This window comes from Sminthopsis crassicaudata, chromosome 6 (genome assembly GCF_048593235.1).
Source record: "Sminthopsis crassicaudata isolate SCR6 chromosome 6, ASM4859323v1, whole genome shotgun sequence".
In the NCBI taxonomy this organism is placed as follows: Eukaryota; Metazoa; Chordata; class Mammalia; order Dasyuromorphia; family Dasyuridae; genus Sminthopsis; species Sminthopsis crassicaudata.
Window position 1 is genome coordinate 148,661,336 of NC_133622.1, and position 19,509 is coordinate 148,680,844.

General features: G+C 32.7%; 1 protein-coding gene across 4 annotated transcripts in view; it reads right to left on the reverse strand.

Annotated features, from left to right (window-relative positions):
- EMCN (endomucin) overlaps window positions 1–19,509 on the reverse strand; it is a 149,445-nt gene that overhangs the window by 84,608 nt on the left and 45,328 nt on the right. For all 4 annotated transcript variants that reach the window (XM_074276734.1, XM_074276736.1, XM_074276735.1 and 1 more), the window contains exon 2: window positions 83–154. In XM_074276734.1, coding sequence (XP_074132835.1) covers window positions 83–154 — 72 coding nt within the window. The remainder of the gene's footprint in view (window positions 1–82; window positions 155–19,509) is intronic.

Consider the following 19,509-nt stretch of genomic DNA (forward strand, 5'->3'; position numbering starts at 1 on the left):
GCCTTATTTATTGGGGGTGGGAAGGAAAGAATGTAGTTCTAAAAATAAAATAAAAATTTAATAATGATAAAAAAGACATTACCAGTTGATGGAGATGGAGATGTAAGAACTGTAGATGGGGATAGTGTAGTTACTGTCACAATGCTTGTAGGACCTGCGAAATAAAAGCTGCATTTAGAAGGTGGATATTTTAGGGGAAGGATCAAGCTTAAGAATCTGTTTTAGGACCCCAAACTTGAGATATTTTTATTATCTAGAATTTCTTAGGAGGACATCTCATCATCACAGATTTAGTTGTTCAGCTTTTTTATTGTCTTAGAGAGTTGTTTGGGGAACTAAGTGGTAGATGACACACACATACACGTATAATTTGTTGTTCAGTTATTCAGTTCTCTATGACTCTTTGTGACCCCATGGATCATATACCAGGTCCTTTTATTCTTTACTACCTCCTGAAGTCTGTCTAAACTTATGACTATTGCTTCCATGATACTATCTATCTCATCCTCTGCTGTTCCTTTTTTCCTTCACCTTCAAAATTCCTCAGCATTAGGGTCTGTTTGAATAGCACATTACAATTTACAGAGTGCTTTTCTCAAAATTGTTTTATAAGAGATATAGTTTTCATATTATTTTACTATTTTTCAAGTGGAAAATAAGTGGTAGATAGAATGCCAGGTCTATAGTCAGTAAAGCCTGAGAGCAAATCTTACCTCAAATATCTACTGAATGTGTGACCCTGGGCAAGTGCCTAAGCTTCCATTTGCCTGGGTTTCCTCATCTGTAAAATTACAATAATAACAGTACTCACTTCCTAGGGTTGATGTGAAAATAAAAATGAGTTTGTATTTTTTTAAGTACTTTGTAAATTTTAAAGCTAATTATTGTAATTATTAAATGATTTGCCCAGAGTTACAAGGCCAGCAAGTATCAGAGTTAGGATTCAGACTTAGGTCTTCCTGTGCTCTGTTTATTTCCCAGTATAGACATTTCACATAGAAGTAAAAATTAAGAGCTTTTCTAGACATCTGTCCTAAATTCAACCTCTTGGTCTCTCTGTCTCCTCCTCACCCATCATTCAGTTATTCATAACTAAGAAAACAACGACAAAAATAACAGTAATAGTTGACACTTATATATTCTTGCATTTGCAAAGTGATTTATAAATATTATCTCATTTGATCCTGAGAGTTAGGTAATATAGGTATTAATATTTCCATTTTACAGATGAGGAAATTGAGACTTAATGTTCATTTCCATTGCCAGTGGTTAAGCAGCAAGTAAGGATTAAAAGGTTTAAACTTTACTTTTCCTGACTCCAAATCCAGCATCCTAGCCACTAGACAAGATAGTTGTATCTTAAGAAACAAACCAACAAACAAAACAAACAAACAAACCCTCTCCAAACATTGATAGAAACCTGAGACTAGGAAATTTAGAAACAGAAAAATAGAGTCTGCATTTCAGCTACACTACTCCCAAACTGTATTTTCCTAGGAAATTAATCAAACAGTTCTAAGATTAATCCTACGTTCAGTTAGATTCCCCACCATCATCATTCTGCATGCTGCATCTCTTCCCACACTTTCTACTTTGGTTAAAGCCTTCTTAATTTTCATATAACCTCATCCCAGGTGTTCCCCTCCACCCTCCATGATGTCTTTTCTGATCTGTCTAGTGAATGATGATCCTTTGTTTCTCAGGATGCCCCTTTTTGTTTTTGTATAGCTTTTTGTTTTCAAAATACATAAACAGACAATTTTTTAAACATTTATCCTTGCAAATTTATCAAGACCTAGTGTTTCAATTTTTTCTCCCTCTTTTCCCTCCACTCCTTTCCCAAGACAGCAAGTAATGCAATATATGTTAAATATGTGCAGTTCTTCTATACATATTTCCAAATTTATACTGTACAAGAAAAATCAGATCAAAAAGGAAAAAAATAAGAAAGAAAAAAAGGTAGCAAAGCTAAAAAGAAGGTGAAAATATTATGTTGTGAATTACATTTAGTCCTGAAGTCCTCTTTCTGGATGCAGATGCTCTCTCAATCACAAATCTTTTGTAATTGGCCTGAATCACCTCATTGCTGGAAAGAACCAAGTCCATCACAGTTGAGCATCACACAATCTTGTTGTTGCTTTGTACAATGTTCTCTGGGTTCTATTCACTTCACTTAGCATGTAGCACTTAGTTCATGTAGGTCTCTCCAGGCTTTTCTGAAATCACCCTCTCAGGATATTTCTTTTGACTTATCTTGAACTTTTAATCCTATTCAAAAGTCTTTTATGTTAGGCTATGCTTATCTGTTATATTGTGTCTATTTTAAAAATACACATCTCATCCCCCTATTAATCAAGACTTTGGGAGTGATTGCCAGCTGTTTGGGCTTAGCTCATATTCTCAGAGCATTCTGGATCTCCCCCAAGCCTGGCTGTACCTACTCTGGCTGGATACCATTGGGCTAGCCTCAATCAGCTGTTTTTGTTTTTTGGATAAGGCAGATGTGACTTTAGGAGACAGATGGTGAAGCACATCTCCCACCTCTCAGAAAAGAGGTGGTTTGTTGCAGGTGCAAGATAAGACATATATTTGTAGACTTGGCCAATAAGTTAATTTATTTTGTTTGTCTATACTTGTTATAAAGGAGGAATAAATATCAGGGAAGAAGATCATTGGGAAGTGACATTGATGTGAAAACAAGCAAATTACTATATAATGGAGGAAACTATAATGTGGCTCAGTCCTTGGAACATGATTAGATATACCCTCCATGGTGTATCATAAGGAACATGTACAATATTCTTCACCTACAATCAAAGCAAGCATGGAAATTTATGCTAGTTTCAGTCATTATGACTCAGAGTAGTATATAGATGAAAGTTCTTTAGTTGGCTAAAAACTTGGAAGGACTAATGAATCAGTAGAGGATAAACTGGATCTGACTGTGCATATGAAAAATTTGATTGCATGAGCTATCACTTCCACAGTGGCCATGGGTGAGGAGAAACTCAGAACCATGAGTGTAGAGAGGGGAAGGGGTAGTTAACTTATCTTTCCATGCAACTACCATTTATCTGTAAATGCATGTTACATCTATTTACCAGGTTTCTTTTGCAGTTGTTTTTTTCTTATCATAGATAAATGGTTATTTGGAAATGGGATTCATTAAAGATACTGTATCAGATGCCCCCTGGAATTCTCCGCCTGACACCAGAAACATCTTTATCCTGCCTGAAGTGCATTCTACTCTCTAGCCCCTATCTCTGGATGGCCACCCCAGAACCTTCATTTAAGGAGGCTACTCAGAATAGCAATCTCATTAGTTTTCACTAAGCTATACTCTATATTTCCCCTTCAGATCTGCATCACTCAGTACCTCTTTTCAGCTTCCACTTATGTGTTATTCTCCCACCTCCTACCCAGTCTTTCTTTTTGCTTCTCATTGTGTTTGCTTAGCACAGTGCTTGGCATATAAAAAGTACTTAATAACAGCTTATTGACTGTTGTCATTTTTGCTAAAGATAATATTCCCTTAATGGGAACATTCAAATCTACGCCCCTTTCCATTTGGAATTGTTCATAGCTTTTTTGAATAATATGTAAATGTTAGAGAGGCTTGATGGAGCAGGGTATAAAAAGTTAGCCTTGGAGTTAGTTAAACCACAGTACAAATCCTGCATCTAACTCTTGACATATCACTCACCTCTTAGCGCTCTTTGGTAACTTTCCTAAAATCTGAAATACAGATGAATGGCCAATCCGCATCAACAAAGGGAGTTTCCTTAAGAATGAGTTCCCCTACACTGATGAAATATTCCCTACACAAAGTTATAAAACTGAAAAAGATCCAAGGGGCCATTTAGTCCCATTCTCTCCTATTAGTGATAAGAAAATTGAGGCCTAAAAATAGGAAATGTCTTGCCCAGGAGCAAGCCTGGTTTTCAAAGTAAGGTTTTCTACCTTCAACTTCAATCCTCTTACATGTCTGAAGCAAAACAAATTACATCTGAGAAGAAAGAATAACTGACATTTACAGAAAAGTAAGGTTTGCAAAGTTCTTTACATATCTTAGTTTCATAAATATCAGGAGTTTAATTCCCATTTTATAGATGAGGCAACTGAAGCTTCTGAGGCAATTCAGAGGCTTTGTCAGTGTTGCAGTTATCAAGAATCTCAGAGTAGGATTCAAATGTAGGTTTTCCTGACTCAGGACCTACCTCCCTAGATACTTATTGCTTGAAAGGGAATGTATATTAGACACCAAAAATTTTGATGTTCAGAATTTGAAGTCATCAACAGAATCATCAAAAAGAGATTTGATGATATTCAGTTTGCCTGCTAAGACCAAAACTGGGGTACTAGATTATAGAAAAAAAATGTATTGGTTGAATAAGAAAAAATGTATGGGTTGAATAAGCCTTCTGAGATCTGGCACCTATGTATGAGTAGGGTGAGTCAGCTGTAAAAAACAAAACAAAACAAAAACATAGCTAAAACATGAGCAGCCAGAAATAGCTCCAGCAAAATGGGCATTTCAGAACATGTGATATCATGGCAATAGTAAACAAACTATGACAACAAATGCAGGAAAAAAGTCACTTTTGAGTACCCTTATAAAGGAACAAACCCTGGGACTCACAATAGCAGTATGCTAGGATTTTACTTTTTTGTGATATGATGGGGGGGGGGGGTCAAGATTGAAACCATAGAGAAGGAAACTAAAGTGTAAGGAGGACAATATTTAACTATTTAATTATTTCCTGAGTTCAAATTAGGTTTCAAATTCTTACTAGCTCTATGATCATGGGCAATTACCCCACCCTGTTTGCCTCAGTATCCTTATCTGTAAAAAGGGATGGAGAAGGAAATGGCAAACTACTCCACTTTCTTTGCCAAGAAAACTTCAAAAGAGTCATAAAGAGTTGGGCATAACTAAAAATGACTGAAGAACAAAAGGGGAGAGGTAAAATGACACATATAATTGTGGTTTCTTACTCTGCATGCAGAAGTAACATATCTTTTGTATTTCCCATGTTAATTAAATGCAGGATCTCAAATTGGCATCAATGTTGTTGCTGATGTTGTTTTTAATAGACATGCTATTTAGAGATGTTAGCTAACATTAAGTTTGTTTATTGATAGGATGTACAGAAATGGCATTTATAGTATAAATGAAAGCTGACTTTTGGCAGATTTTCCTATAATCAAATCAAAAACTTTTTTCATCTTTAAAACACAACTTCACACACTTGATCTCATATTTTACACTTCGGTATAGGACAGATCAGATCACAAAGAACTCAGAAGTTTATGAGGTCAAACTTCCTGTTTGCTGTTTCAATTGTCTTTTTAACTTTAAAGTGAAAGAAAGGAGCAAAACTCAACTTAATGTGAGGTTGAAGAAGTTAAGCACGTAAAGGAAACTTTACAACAATAAGTTAATAAAAAGAATAGACAATGAAATAAACTAATGAATCATTTTCTGGTATTTTTAATAACATTCTTTTAAACTATCTTTATTAATAATTTGTTTTTCTATCATGTAAATTTCTTTGTGTATCACTCCTCTCTCCCTTGTCCTCCCAGAAAGTCATTCCATATAGTAAATAAATAATTTGTTTAAAAGAAAAAGAAGAAAAAATATAAAAGTTATCAACACATTGAAGAATCTGATAATACATGCAAAGTTTCACACCCATGGTCTTACTTCCCCTATTGTACAGGAATATGCATATAGGGGTATGTGTGTATGTGTTATTTTCTCATCTCTCTTCTTTGTGGTTCTTTGAGGTAATTTTGTAACAATTGTTTTGTAGTTTTTCTTTCCAGTTATGTTGTGGTAATCATTGTGAATATTGTTTGATTTGTTCTACTTTTTTTCACTTTGCTGCAGAGTGATTTTTTTATATTCATTATATTTGTATTTCTTATAGCACAGTATTATTCTGTTATATTTATACACCACCATGTATCAAAAACAGCATGGTCCTGTAAAAATTAGCCACCGAGTATCAGAACAGTTAAAATAACTCTAAGAGTAGTTAGAAAAGGGAAAATGTAATAAATATGAAGTTCTTGTGAAAAATCTAATGGAGAAAATGGTACTTGAACTGAACTTTGAAGGTCATAGAATCTGTTATGTATGGACTTTAATTAGATCTAGCTATGATACCCATGAAGACTCAGTTGTCTTCTAGAACTAAGTACTAGAACAAGAACATCCTCCTAGAAAGGTGAACATACTAAGATATTAACTAGTTGGGATGAGGAAAGGAAGACTGAAAAGGGAAAAGTCTGGAAAAATAGTATTTTAATTTAGGTGAGGAAGAGCCCCACATGCAACTTTAAATCACACAGACTTTGTTGCCCCCTTAGACTATTGTCAAAACACCCCCAAAAATTTAGCTTTTGAGAATTAAACTAGGAAGCCTGGTGAGATCCTCATCAGATTGGATATCCTTTCTCATTATGGGGCAACAGAAAAATGCAAGAGATTCTACAGAGTCTGCTTTTTCATTATGTATCCATGATTCTTGTGTCCTCTGCAAAGCCTCAGTAAAGTTTGAAACATTGTAGTCTGAGAGTATTCATTCTAAATGGAATCGAGAATATGAGATCTTCCAAGGGCTAATTTATTGGCTATGTATGGGCAAACAAGAGAACATACATGGAGGCTAAAAACAAAAGGGAGAAACAATTCAATCCATCAACAAGTATTTATGTTGTGATTATTATGTTAGCCACTGGGAATACAAATATACAGAATGAAACAAGCTTACATTCTAATGTAAACCACATGTAAAAATATAATATCAATATAGTTAATAAATACAAATATATACAAAGTACTCAAATTTAAGTAAATGAGACTTCCCCCATCCATTACCCAGGAAATTTTTTGGCCATCCTCATCTTCAGGTATGAACAAATGGCCATAGCTATAGCATTTCATTCCTAATCTTTTCCCACCAATAAGTTGCAAAATTGACACATATTGAATAATGTGCTAGATTAATGATTTAATGATTATTAATTTAATCAGTACTCTAATAGATGGAGTAACTAAGGTAAGCTGATTTGTATAGGATGATAGGATGACTAGAGGACAAGGATTGAACCCAGATTGACTGATCCAGGTGTTCAGGTTTTTTCCTCAGAAGACTACTGTGGCCTTAGACTGAGAATATTACAGTGAGGTAATAGTTCCAAAACTGGGAAAACCTGGTATATGGCATTATTATTTACCCAAGGAAACATTTTTCTTTCAACACACAACATGAGAAGGTCATACCTAAAGAACAAAAATACCTCGGGATCTAATTTGGCATATATGATTGACCCCAGCTTCTTTCTCTGACCTTCACCTCCTTTCCCATCTCCAGCCAACAGAATGAAGTCTAAAGCAAACTGTTCACTGGATTTGTTTGGCCCTAGCTTCCCTGTTGCAGCTTCTTGCTCATTCAAGAATATTAAAAATCTTAGCTCTAAGAAAGCCAGGCCCCTCAGACTTGGAAGATTTCCATATAGAAATTAGGAAGGCTGAGACTAGAGAACCTACTATTGTATATTTGTTGCATATTATTACTATGTTAGGGCAAAGTAAACTTCCATTGTTAAATGTTCAAGAACTTGGGAGTGCTTCACTTTATCCTAATTTTGAATTTGAACTAATTGAGTGCTTGTATTAGAGTCATGCCTACTCTACAAGCCTCTGGGTGAATGAATTAAACTCTTAGTCAAGTAGGTGCTACTTTAAGAATACATTTTATAGAGAAATAAAAAGTACAAATCAGCAGTGATAGTGAGTTTCCTCACCTGACAGTTTCCTATGCCAATGAAATCACAAATTTAGTCCTTATCTCTATTTCTACATATTTCACACTATAACATATTTATAGTGCTTAATAAACAATCATCATCCTTCTGGATCTTGCCATCTAATTAGAGTTATCAGAACCTGTGTAATATCATCTTTATGTCATACTTAACAAATGGTCATCCATTTTGCTTTAAATGAGTCTTTTAAAAAGAAAATTTTGGGAGAACTCATTATGTTATTCCTCCCCACCTTTTTATATTGAGCTACAATTTGCCTCTTTAATACTCATAATTATGTTTTCTGTGAAAACTAATTACAGCAAATTTAATCTATCTCTTCCATATTATAACTCTGAAAACATGGAAAGATAGCTTAATCATCCCCTAAATTATTTCCTCTTACATTTAACTACAAAACTAAGAATTATGTGCTAAATGTTATATGGATGATAACAGTCAGTGCCTTAGAAGTTCAAAGGAGTAAGAAATCACAGTGATCATGAGAGATTTCATGGAAGAGAAATAATTTGGGGTGAGCTTTGACTGACATAGTAGGTTTTAATTGTTAAAGATGGTAAAGGGAATATGTTTTAGGTAGAGGGAAGAATCTAGACATTGACTTAAATGAAAAAAAAAAAGACACAAAGCATATTTCAGTGAATCCAAATAGAATATACTGGCTAAAATGAATAGTTTGTACAAAGCAATAGAGGGGGGATAATTAAAAGTCAATAGTCAATAAATATTTCTTAAATATCTATTATGTGCTGGACACTAAACTCAACGTTGGTGATACAAATATGAAAAAAAGAAAGACAGTTCCTGACTTTGAAAGGCTTATAATCTAATGAGAGGAGGGAGAGAGAGGAAAAAAATATATATATAAGGAAGCTAAAAAGCAGATAAGATATATATTTCTGAAGGACCTTGAATGCTGGGTTAAAGAGTTAACTTTACTTAGTAAGCAATTAAAAAACATTCCATGTTTTTGAGAATGGAAATAACATTGTCATAGTGGTATCTCAGAAATATTATTGTATATAATTATAGGAATATATAAGACAATCTAGAAGGATCAATTTCCCCCAACCACTATGATTCTATTGTCTATATTAAAATGTATTGCATGATTACATACTTATATACTGGGATAAAGTCCTCTTTAAATTTTTATTATTGTTCTTTAATTAATTAGCAGCTAAGGATTTGGATTTCTAGAACACCATTTAAAATATAAAAGCGATAAATTGCTGGCCAGGAATGGAGTTCACTCAACAAGGACTGATTAGGTGATATTTGCTAGAGTCTTGAAAAATCTAATGAAAATTTTACTGTAAAAAAGAAAGGAATAATCCAAAGAGACAAAAGCCAATATAGTTCAATATGTTCCAAAAAGGACATCTAAATTCTTAAAAGAGAAATTAAGGCAGTTGCAAGAAGAAATAGACAGTAAAACTATAATAGTGGGAGATCTCAACCTTGCACTCTCAGAATTAGATAAAGCAAAATATATAAGAAAGAAGTCAAAGAGGTAAATAGAATATTAGAAAAGTTAGGTATGATAGATGTTTGGAGAAAACTAAATGAAGACAGAAAGGATTACATTTTCTTCTCAGCAGTTCATGAAACCTATACAAAAACTGACCATATATTAGGACACAAAAACCTCAAATTCAAATGCAGGAAGGCAGAAATAGTAAATGCATCCTTTTCAGATCACAATGCAATGAAAATTACATTCAACAAAAAGCCAGGGAAATAAAAAATAATTGGAAACTAAATAATCTCATCCTAAAGAATGATTGGGTGAAGCAGCAAATCATAGGCATAATTAATAATTTCATCCAATAAAATGACAATATTGAGATGTCATACCAAAATGTGTGGGATGCAGCCAAAGCTGTTATATATCTCTAGAGACCCACTTGCATAAAATAGAGAAAGAGAAGGTCAATGAATTGGGCTTGCAACTAAAAAAGCTAGAAAAGGAACAAATTAAAAAACCCCAGTCAAACACTAAACTTGAAATTCTAGAAATTAGAAATGCTAGCTTCAGCAATAAGAGTTGAGAAAAAGATTAAAGGAATTAGAATAGGTAATGAGGAAACCAAATTATCACTCTTTGCAGACAATATGATGGTATACTTAGAGAACCCCAGAGATTCTACTAAATAGCTATTAGAAATAATCCACAATTTTAGCAAAGTTTCAGGATACAAAATAAATCCACATAAATCCTCATCATTTTTAGACATCAGCAACAAAATCCAGCAGCAAGAGATACAAAGAGAAATTCCATTCAAAATAACAGTCAATAACATAAAAATATTTGGAAATCTATCTGCCAGAGGAAAGTCAAGAATTATGTGAGCAAAACTATAAAACACTTTCCAGACAAATAAAGTCAGATTTAAACAATTGGAAAAATATTAAGTACTCTTGGGTATGCCAAGCAAATATAATAAAGATGACAATACTGCCTAAACTAATCTATTTATTTAGTGCTATACCAATCAGACTCCCAAGAAACTATTTTAATGACCTAGAAAAAATAACAACAAAATTCATCTGGAAGAACAAAAGGTCAAGAATTTCAAGGGAACTAATGAAAAAAATAAAATGAAGACAGCCTTGTCTAAACTATATTAAAACTATCTAAACCTATATTATAAAGCAGTGGTCACCAAAACCATTTGGTATTGGCTAAGAAATAAACTAGTTGATCAGTGGAATAGGTTAAGTTCACAGGACAAAATAGTGAATAACTATAGCAATCTAGTGTTTGACAAACCCAAAGATCCCAACTTTTGGGAAAAACTGCTGGGAAAACCGAAATTAATATGGCAGAAACTAGACATGGACCCACACTTAACACCATACAACAAGATAAGACCAAAATGAGTTAATGATTTAAGCATAAAGAATAAGATAATAAATAAATTAGAGGAACATAGAATAGTTTACTTCTCAGACTTGTGGAGGAGGAAGGAATTTATGACCAAAGAAAAACTAAAGATCATTATTGATCACAAAATAGAAAATTTTGATTACATCAAATTAAAAAGCTTTTGTACAAACAAAACTATTGCAAACAAGATTAGAAGGGAAGTATTAAACTGGGAAAACATTTTTTACAGTTAAAGGTTCTGATAAAGGCCTCACTTCCAAAATATATAGAGAATTGACTCTAATTTATAAGAAATCAAACCATTCTCCAATTGATAAATGGTCAAAGGACATGAACAGACAATTTTCAGATGATGAAATTGAAACTATTTCTACTTATATGAAAGGGTGTTCCAAATCACTATTGAGAGAAATGCAAATTAAGACAAGTTTGAGATACAACTACACGCCTGTCAGATTGGCTAAGATGACAGGAAAAGATAGTGATGAATGTTGGAGGGGATGTGGGAAAACTGGGCCACTGATGCATTGTTGGTGGAGTTGTGAATAGATCCAGCCATTCTGGAGAGCAATTTGGAATTATGCTCAAAAAGTTATCAAACTGGGTATACCCTTTGATCCAGCAGTATTACTACTGGGCTTATATCCCAAAGAGATATTAAAGAAGGGAAAGGAACCTGTATGTGCCAAAATGTTTGTAGCAGCCCTTTTTGTAGTGGCTAGAAACTGGAAATTGAATGGATGCCCATCAATTGGAAAACGGTTGGGTATATTGCAGTATATGAATGTTATGGAATATTATTGTTCTATAAGAAATGACCAGCAGGATGAATACAGAAAGGCTTAGAGAGACTTTCACAGAACCAGGAGGTCATTACACACTTCAACAACAATACTTTATGAGGTTGTACTCTAATGGAAGTGGATATCTTCGACAAAGAGAAGATCCAATTCAGTTCCAATTGATCAAGGATGGATGGAATCAGCTATACCCAGAGAAGGAACACTGGGAAATGAATGTGGACTATTTGCATTTGTTTTTCCTTCCCAGGTTATTGTTACCTTCTGAATCCAATTTTCTTGTGCAACAAGAGAACTGTATGGATCTGCACACATATATTGTATCTAAGATATTTTTCAACATGTTTAACATGTAATGGACTGCCTGTCATCTAAGGGAGGGAATGGAAGGAGGGAAGAGAAAAGTTGGAACAGAAGTGAGTGCAAGGGACAATGCTGCAAAAATTATCCATGCATATATTCTGTCAATAAAAAGCTATATAAAAAGAATTGTAAAAATGGAGATAGAAATAAAGATAGAAACATATTTCCTTTGTTTGCTTGCCATAGCAAATACATCAGCTATTGATATCCAGTAATTCTAAATTTTTCATATTATCCAGCAGTGATCAAGGTTTTGCAAGATTGGAAGACAAGAGTAGAAAAAGAAAATGGGAAAAGAACTTGAGTTACAGGGTTGCTTAGAAAAAGTAAGCCCAAATCAGTCTCTACAGTGAGGAACCCTGTTCTATGAAAGCAAAGATCCTCAGGCAGGTGGAAGTGTGGAGATCTGAAACAAACAAAAAACTCCTTCTACAATTTTGACTGGAGCTTGTCACTGGACAAATGAATGCTTATTGCCAACTCTTCCCAAAATGAAATTATTATTAGTTTGCACACTCCCTAAATTGTCCCAAATATGCCAGTTCCTCCCAAGACTTGTTGGAACTTCAAAACTTAGAATTTGTTCAGATGGCATGAGAAGAACTTGTGGCAGGAGAGAGGAGGTCTAATCTCAGTGACTTTTGATGGAGAAGAAGTAGAAGGTAGTGCTAATCATTTCCACTTTAAAGGATTGGAGAGCATGAAATCTGATATGCTCAAAGGTAAAGGAACTTAGATTGCAGCTTAGAATCAACTATCCAGAAAAAATTGAGCATTATCTTTCAGAATAAAAAAAAAAGGATATTCAATGAAACAAGTGAATTTCATTTATTTCTGATGAAAAGACCAGAGCTGAATAGAAAATTTGATCTCCAAATGCAGAACTCAAGAGAAGCATAAAAAGAAGAGAAAAAAAAACTTTCTTTTAAAAATTAAAATGCTTATATCCCTATATGGGAAGATGATATGTTTATTTCTTGAGATGTGTATCTCTGTTTTACCCATAGAAGGTTCAGGTATAATTTGATTTTATTGTGATGATATAAAAAAGAAACTAGAGGAGGAAAAATGATTTTACTGGAAAAAGAGGAAGATGGATTTAAAATGGGGTAAATTATGACTTATGAAGAGGCAAAAAACAAAAAACAAAACAAAACACTTATAATGGAGGGAAAGAAGGGAAGGGAATGAGCATTATATGAATCTCACTCTCATCAGATTTGTCTCAAAGAGAGAATATCAGACACATTTAGCTTCACAGAGAAACTTCTCATTCTATAGAAAATAGGAGGAGAAATGGGAAATGAAGGGGGCAGACTACTAGAACAGAGAAGTAAAAAGGGAAAGGTATAAGAAAGGTAGTGGGGCTATAAAAGGGGAAGGCTGATTGAGGGAGGGGGTAGTCAGAAGCAAAATACTGGGGAGAAGGGAAAGGAAAAAGAAAAGTATCACTAGGGGAAAACAAGATGGCAGGAAATACAGTTAATAATTTTAACTGTGAATATGAATGTGATGATGAACTTTCCCATAAAACGGAAGTGGATAGCAGACTGGATTAAAAGCCAGAATCCTACAAATTTAAAGCAGAATGATATGTTCAGAGTAAAGGTAAAAGGCTAGAGCAGAATCTATTATGCTTCAGATGAAGTAAAAAAAAATAAAGAAAGAAAGAAAAGAAAGGTGGCAATCCTGACAAGCAAAAGCAAAAATAGATCTAATTAAAAGGATATGGAAGAAAACTACATCTTACTAAAAGATACCATGGATAATGAAATAATATCAATACTAAACATATATGCACCAAGTGGTACAGCATCCAAATTCATAGAGGAGAAGTTAAGAAAGCTGCAAGAAGAATTAGACAGCAAAACTCTGCTACTTGGGGATTGCAACTTTGCTCTCTCAGAACTAGATAAATTAAACCACAAAATAAAAAAGAAAGAGGTTAAGGAGTTAACAGAATTCTAGAAAAGTGAGATATGATAGACCTTTAGAGAAAATTGAATGGAGATAAAAAGGAATATACTTTTTTTTTTTCAGCATACATGGTAACTACACAAAAATTGATCATGTATCTATCAGGGGATCAAAACTTCAAAATCTAATGTAGAAAGTCAGAAATAGTAAATGCATTTTAACAGATCATGATACAAAAAAAAAAATTACATTCCATAAAAGGCCAGGGAAAAATAGACCAAAAATTAATTAGAATCAAAACAATTTAATCCTAAAAAAATAAGTGGGTGAAACAATAAATCATAGACACAATCAACAATTTCATCCAAGAGTATGACAATAATGAGAAAACATATCAACATTTATGGGATGCAGCCAAAGCAGTTCTTAGGGGAAGTTTTATATCTCTAATGCTAATTTGTATAAAATAGAGAAAGAGAAGATCAATGAATTGGGCTGGCAAATAAAAAACCCTAGAAAAAGAATGAATTAAAAACTCTCAATTAAACACCAAATTTGAAATTCTGAAAATAAAAGGGGAGAATGAAATGTAAAGTAAGAAAACTATTGAATTAAACAAAAGAAAGAGCTGGCTTTATGAAAAAATCAATAAAATAGATAAACTTTTAGTTTATTTGATTAGAAAAAGGAAAGAAGAAAAACAAATTGTTACAATTAAAAATAAAAAAGAAGAACTTTATACCAATCAAGAGGAAATTAGGATTAATTAGGAATTGCTTTTCTCAACTATATATCAATAAATCTGATAATTTAATTTAAATGGAGGAATACTTACAAAAATATAGATTGCCCAGATTAACAAAAGAGGAAATAAATTACTTAAATGGTCCCTTTTTAGAAAAAGAAATAGAACAAGACATTAATCAACTCCCTAAGAGAAAATCTCCAGGGCCAGATCGATTTGCCTGTGAATTCTACCAAATATTTAAAGAACAATTAATTCCAATACTATGCAAACTATTTGAAAAAAAAAGGGGGGGGGGAAGAAGGAGCCCTTGCAAATTCCTTTTATGATGCAGATATTGTGCTGATAACTAAAAAAGGTAGGGTAAAAATAGAGAAAGGAAATTATAAATCGATTTCCCTAATGAACAACTGATGCAAAAATCTTAAATAAAACATTAGCAAAGAGATTACAGAAAGTGATCCCCAAGTAATACATCATGACCAAGAAGAATTTATACCAGGTATGCAGGACTGGTTCAATATTAAGAAAACTACTAGCATAATTAACTATATCAATAACCAAACTAACAAAAAATCATATGATTATCTCAATGGATGCAGAAAAAGCATTTGATAAAATCCAATACCCACTCCTATTAAAAACACTAGAGAGTATAGGAATAAATGAACTTTTCCTTAAAATGATAAGTATCATCTATTTAAAACCATCAGCAACTATATGATGATCAATTCTGATGGACATGACCCTCTTCAACAATGAGATGAACCAAATCAGTTCCAACAGAGCAGTAATGAACTTAACCAGCTACACCCAGCAAAAGAACTCTGGGAGAAGACTATGAACTACTACATAGAATTCCCAATCCCTCTATTTTTGTCCACCTGCATTTTTTTATTTCCTTCACAGGCTAATTGTACAGTATTTCAAAATTCGATTCTTTTTATACATCAAATTAACTGTTTGAACATGTATACATATTTTGTATTTAACTTATAACATATTTAACATATATTGGCCAACCTGCCATCTGGGGGAAGGGATGGGGGAAAGGAGGGGAAAAGTTGGAATAAAAGGTTTTGCAATTGTCAATGCCAAAAAATTACCTATGCATATACCTTGTAAATAAAATCTATAATAATAATAATAAAAAGATAAAAACATCATATGTAATAGGGACAAGCTAGAACCATTCCCAACAAGATCAGGAGTGAAAAAAGGTTGCCCACTATCACCATTACTATTCAATATTGTTTTAGAAATGTTAGCTTTGGCAATAAGAAAAGAAAAAGAGATTAAAGGAATTAATAGTAGGTAATGAGGAAACTAAATTATCACTTTTTGCAGATGACATGATGGTATACTTAGAGAAACCTACAGAATCAACTAAAAATCTACTAGAAGAAATTCACAACTTTAGCAAAGTTGCAGGACACAAAATAAATCTACAGAAATCATCAGCATTTTTATATATTACCAACAAAGTGCAGAAGCAAGAGATACAAAGAGAAATTCCATTTAAAATAATTGTGGCTAATATAAAATATTTGGGAGTCTACATGCCAAGGCAAAGTCAGGAATTATATGAGCACAACTACAAAATAACTTTCTACACAAATAAAGTCAGATGTAACCAATCGGAAAAATATCAAGTGTTCATGGGTAGGCTGAGCTAATATAATAAAAATGACAGTACTACCTAAATTAATCTACTTATTCAATGCCCATACCAATCAAACTCCCAAGAATTTATTTTACAGAATTAGAAAAAGTAATAACAAAGTTCATCTGGAAGAACAAAAAGTCACGGATTTCAAAGGAAATAATGAAAAAATGCAAATGAAGATGGCCTAGCTGTACTAGACCCAAAACAATATAAAGCAGTGATCATCAAAACCATTGGTAACTCACACCTAACACTATATATCAAGTTAAGGTTGACATGGGTTCATGATTTAGACATAAATAGTGATATTATAAACAAATTGGGAGAACAAAGGATAGTTTACCTCTGAGATCTGTGAAGAAGGAAGAAATTTGAGGCCAAAAAAGAACTGGAAATCATTATTGAACAAAAAATAGATAAGTTTGATTATATCACATTAAAAAGTTTTTGTACAAACAAAATTAATGCAAGCAATATTAGAAGAGAAGCAATAAACTGGGAAATTATTTTAACATTTAAAGGTTCTGTTAAAGGACTCATTTCTAAAATATATAGAGAATTGATTCAAATTTATAAGAATTCAAGCTATTCTCCAATTGATAAATGGTCAAAGGATATGAACAGATAATTTTCAGATAAAGAAATTAAACCCACTTCTAGTCATATAAAAAGGTGCTCTGAATCACTATTGATCAGATAAATGCAAATTAAGGCAACTCTGAGGTATGACTACATATCTCTTGTCTAAGATAATAGGAAAAATGGTGAAGAATGTTGGAGGAGATGTGGAAAAACTAGCTCATTAATACATTGTTGATAGAGTTGTGAACTGATCCAATAACTCTGGAGAGCAAGTTAGAACTATGCCCAAAAGGGCTATCAAATTGTGCATTGCCTTTGATCCAGCAGTGTTTCTACTGGGCCTGTATCTCAAAGAGATTGTGAAGAAGGAAAAGGGATCCACATATGCAAAAATGTTTGTGTCAGCCCTTTTTGTAGTAACAAGAAATTGGAAACTGAGTGAATGTCCATCAGTTGGGGAATGCCTGAATAAGTTATGGTATATGAATGCTGTGTTTCTATAAGAAATCATCAGCATGATGATTTCAGAGAGGGCTAGAGAGACTTATATGAACTGATATTAATTGAAGTAATCAGGGAATCATTGTTCATGGCAACAGCAAGATTTTATGATGATCAATTCTGATGGACATGGCTCTTTTCAACAGTGAGATGATGCAGGCCAGTTCCAATGATCTTGTGATGGGTACATTTACACCAGAGAGAGGACTGTGGGAATTGACTGTGGATCACAACATAGCATTTTCATTCTTTTTTGTTGGTTTTGCTTGCATTTTAATTTCTTTCTCATTTTTTCCCTTTTTGATCTGATTTTTCTTGTGCAACAAGATAATTGATAATATGTATACATATACTGGATTTAACATATATTTTACCATGCTTATTATATATTAGGTTACTTGCCATCTAGGGGAGGAGATGAGGTGAAGGGAGGGAAATTTGGAACACAAGGTTTTGCAAGGATCAGTGTTGAAAATTTACCCATCCATATGTTTTGAAAATAAAAAGCTTTAATTAAAAAAAAAGAGGCTAAAGGTTTGAAGAAGGACTTAAGCATTAAGAGAATAAAAGGAGGAAGATTTGAATTTTAGTGCCAAAGACTAAATGTTATATTCTTGTATAAGTAAAATTATCTTTCTGGGTGGGGACATATAACAGAGGAAAGTTACTGGAATATGGAAAGGCTGAACAGAGACAGAGAAACTAGAAAAGGCTTCTCACCTGTTTAGGTTATGAAAAGAATAAATAATAATTTCTTTGGCCTTTTGACAACCATCGTGATTATGGAAATGCAGGAAAATACCTTTGGGAGGAACTAAATAAAAGTAGGATATTAACATTTAAAAGAAAGTCTGAACATGTTTGTGATAGCAATAAGGTAAAAGAGAAGAATCAAAGAATTAGGAACAAATATAATAAAAAAAAATACCTAGTAGCAAATAACTTGATTGTTTACTTAGAAAATACTCTCATTTTATTGATGAAACTAATTGAGGTGATTAATAGGTTTGGAAGAGATAAGACAAATCTACAAAATCATTGGAATTTCCACATAGTAATAACAATAACTAGGAGAAAAAGATAGAAAAATGTCATTTAAAATATAAAATATTTAAGTTAACCAACTAAGACACACTCAAGACATAAATAACATTAAAAAAGAGACATTCCAGAAATCCAGAAATAGAAGGATATTAACTCTCCATGGCTGATCCATGTCAGTGTAATCAGAAAGATGATAATGTCAAAATTAACTTATAGATTTGTTTTTTACCAATCAAATTACTAATGGATTGCTAAATAGAATAAGAAACACTAGTAACTAAATTCACTGGGAGGAATAGTCAATAATGTCAAGGGAAAAATTTATAATAAAGAGGATATAACATTACCCACTTTCAAATCATACTATTCACCAATAATGATAAAAATAATTTGTGTTGGTTAAAAGTAGAAAAGTAGTTTAGAGGAGAAATTATACATGTAATATTAATACTTTTTAAAGGAAGAAATTCAAGATTTGCATAAGACTATACATTACTTATAAGAAAAATGTAAATTGCTTCAAAACTATGAAATTGGCAAAGATGAGAAATTCAGTAGAGTTATGAATTAATCCAGTTGCTATGGAAAACAATTGCTAATTATGTGAAAAAGGTCATGAAACTCTGAATAACCTTTGACCTAGCAATCCAAGTGCTGAGTATATATTATAAAAAGAGGCATACATTATAAATGCCTAATGACAGAAATGAAGATCATGTTTATATTTCAAAACATTTGTAGGTGAATTTTTTACTGTGTAAAAACTAGAAAAAAAAAAGGATGTGGCTATTTATTAGAGAATGACTGAACAAATTGTAGATTGTGAACTTAATGAAATATCACATAAGTAATAAAAAGTTTCTAAAATTCAAAAAATATGGGGAGTATCCCTTCTAAATGTATTGTGAATTTAGATTTTATAAACTTTATCAGTTCATTGAACTTTTTTATGTGTGCTAAGGTGTGCAAGAGAAGTATTATTGGCAGCCACAAAACATTTTTTAAATTAAACATATTTTGAGAAATAAACATTATCATTTATCATATAACAATTATATTTATTAGTAATAAATAATATTTTGTTATTAAAAACTTAAGTAATGCAATAAAGCTAACTTTGTAAGAATAATAGGAAAAAAGTGTAGATCTAAAAAAAAAGAATGAT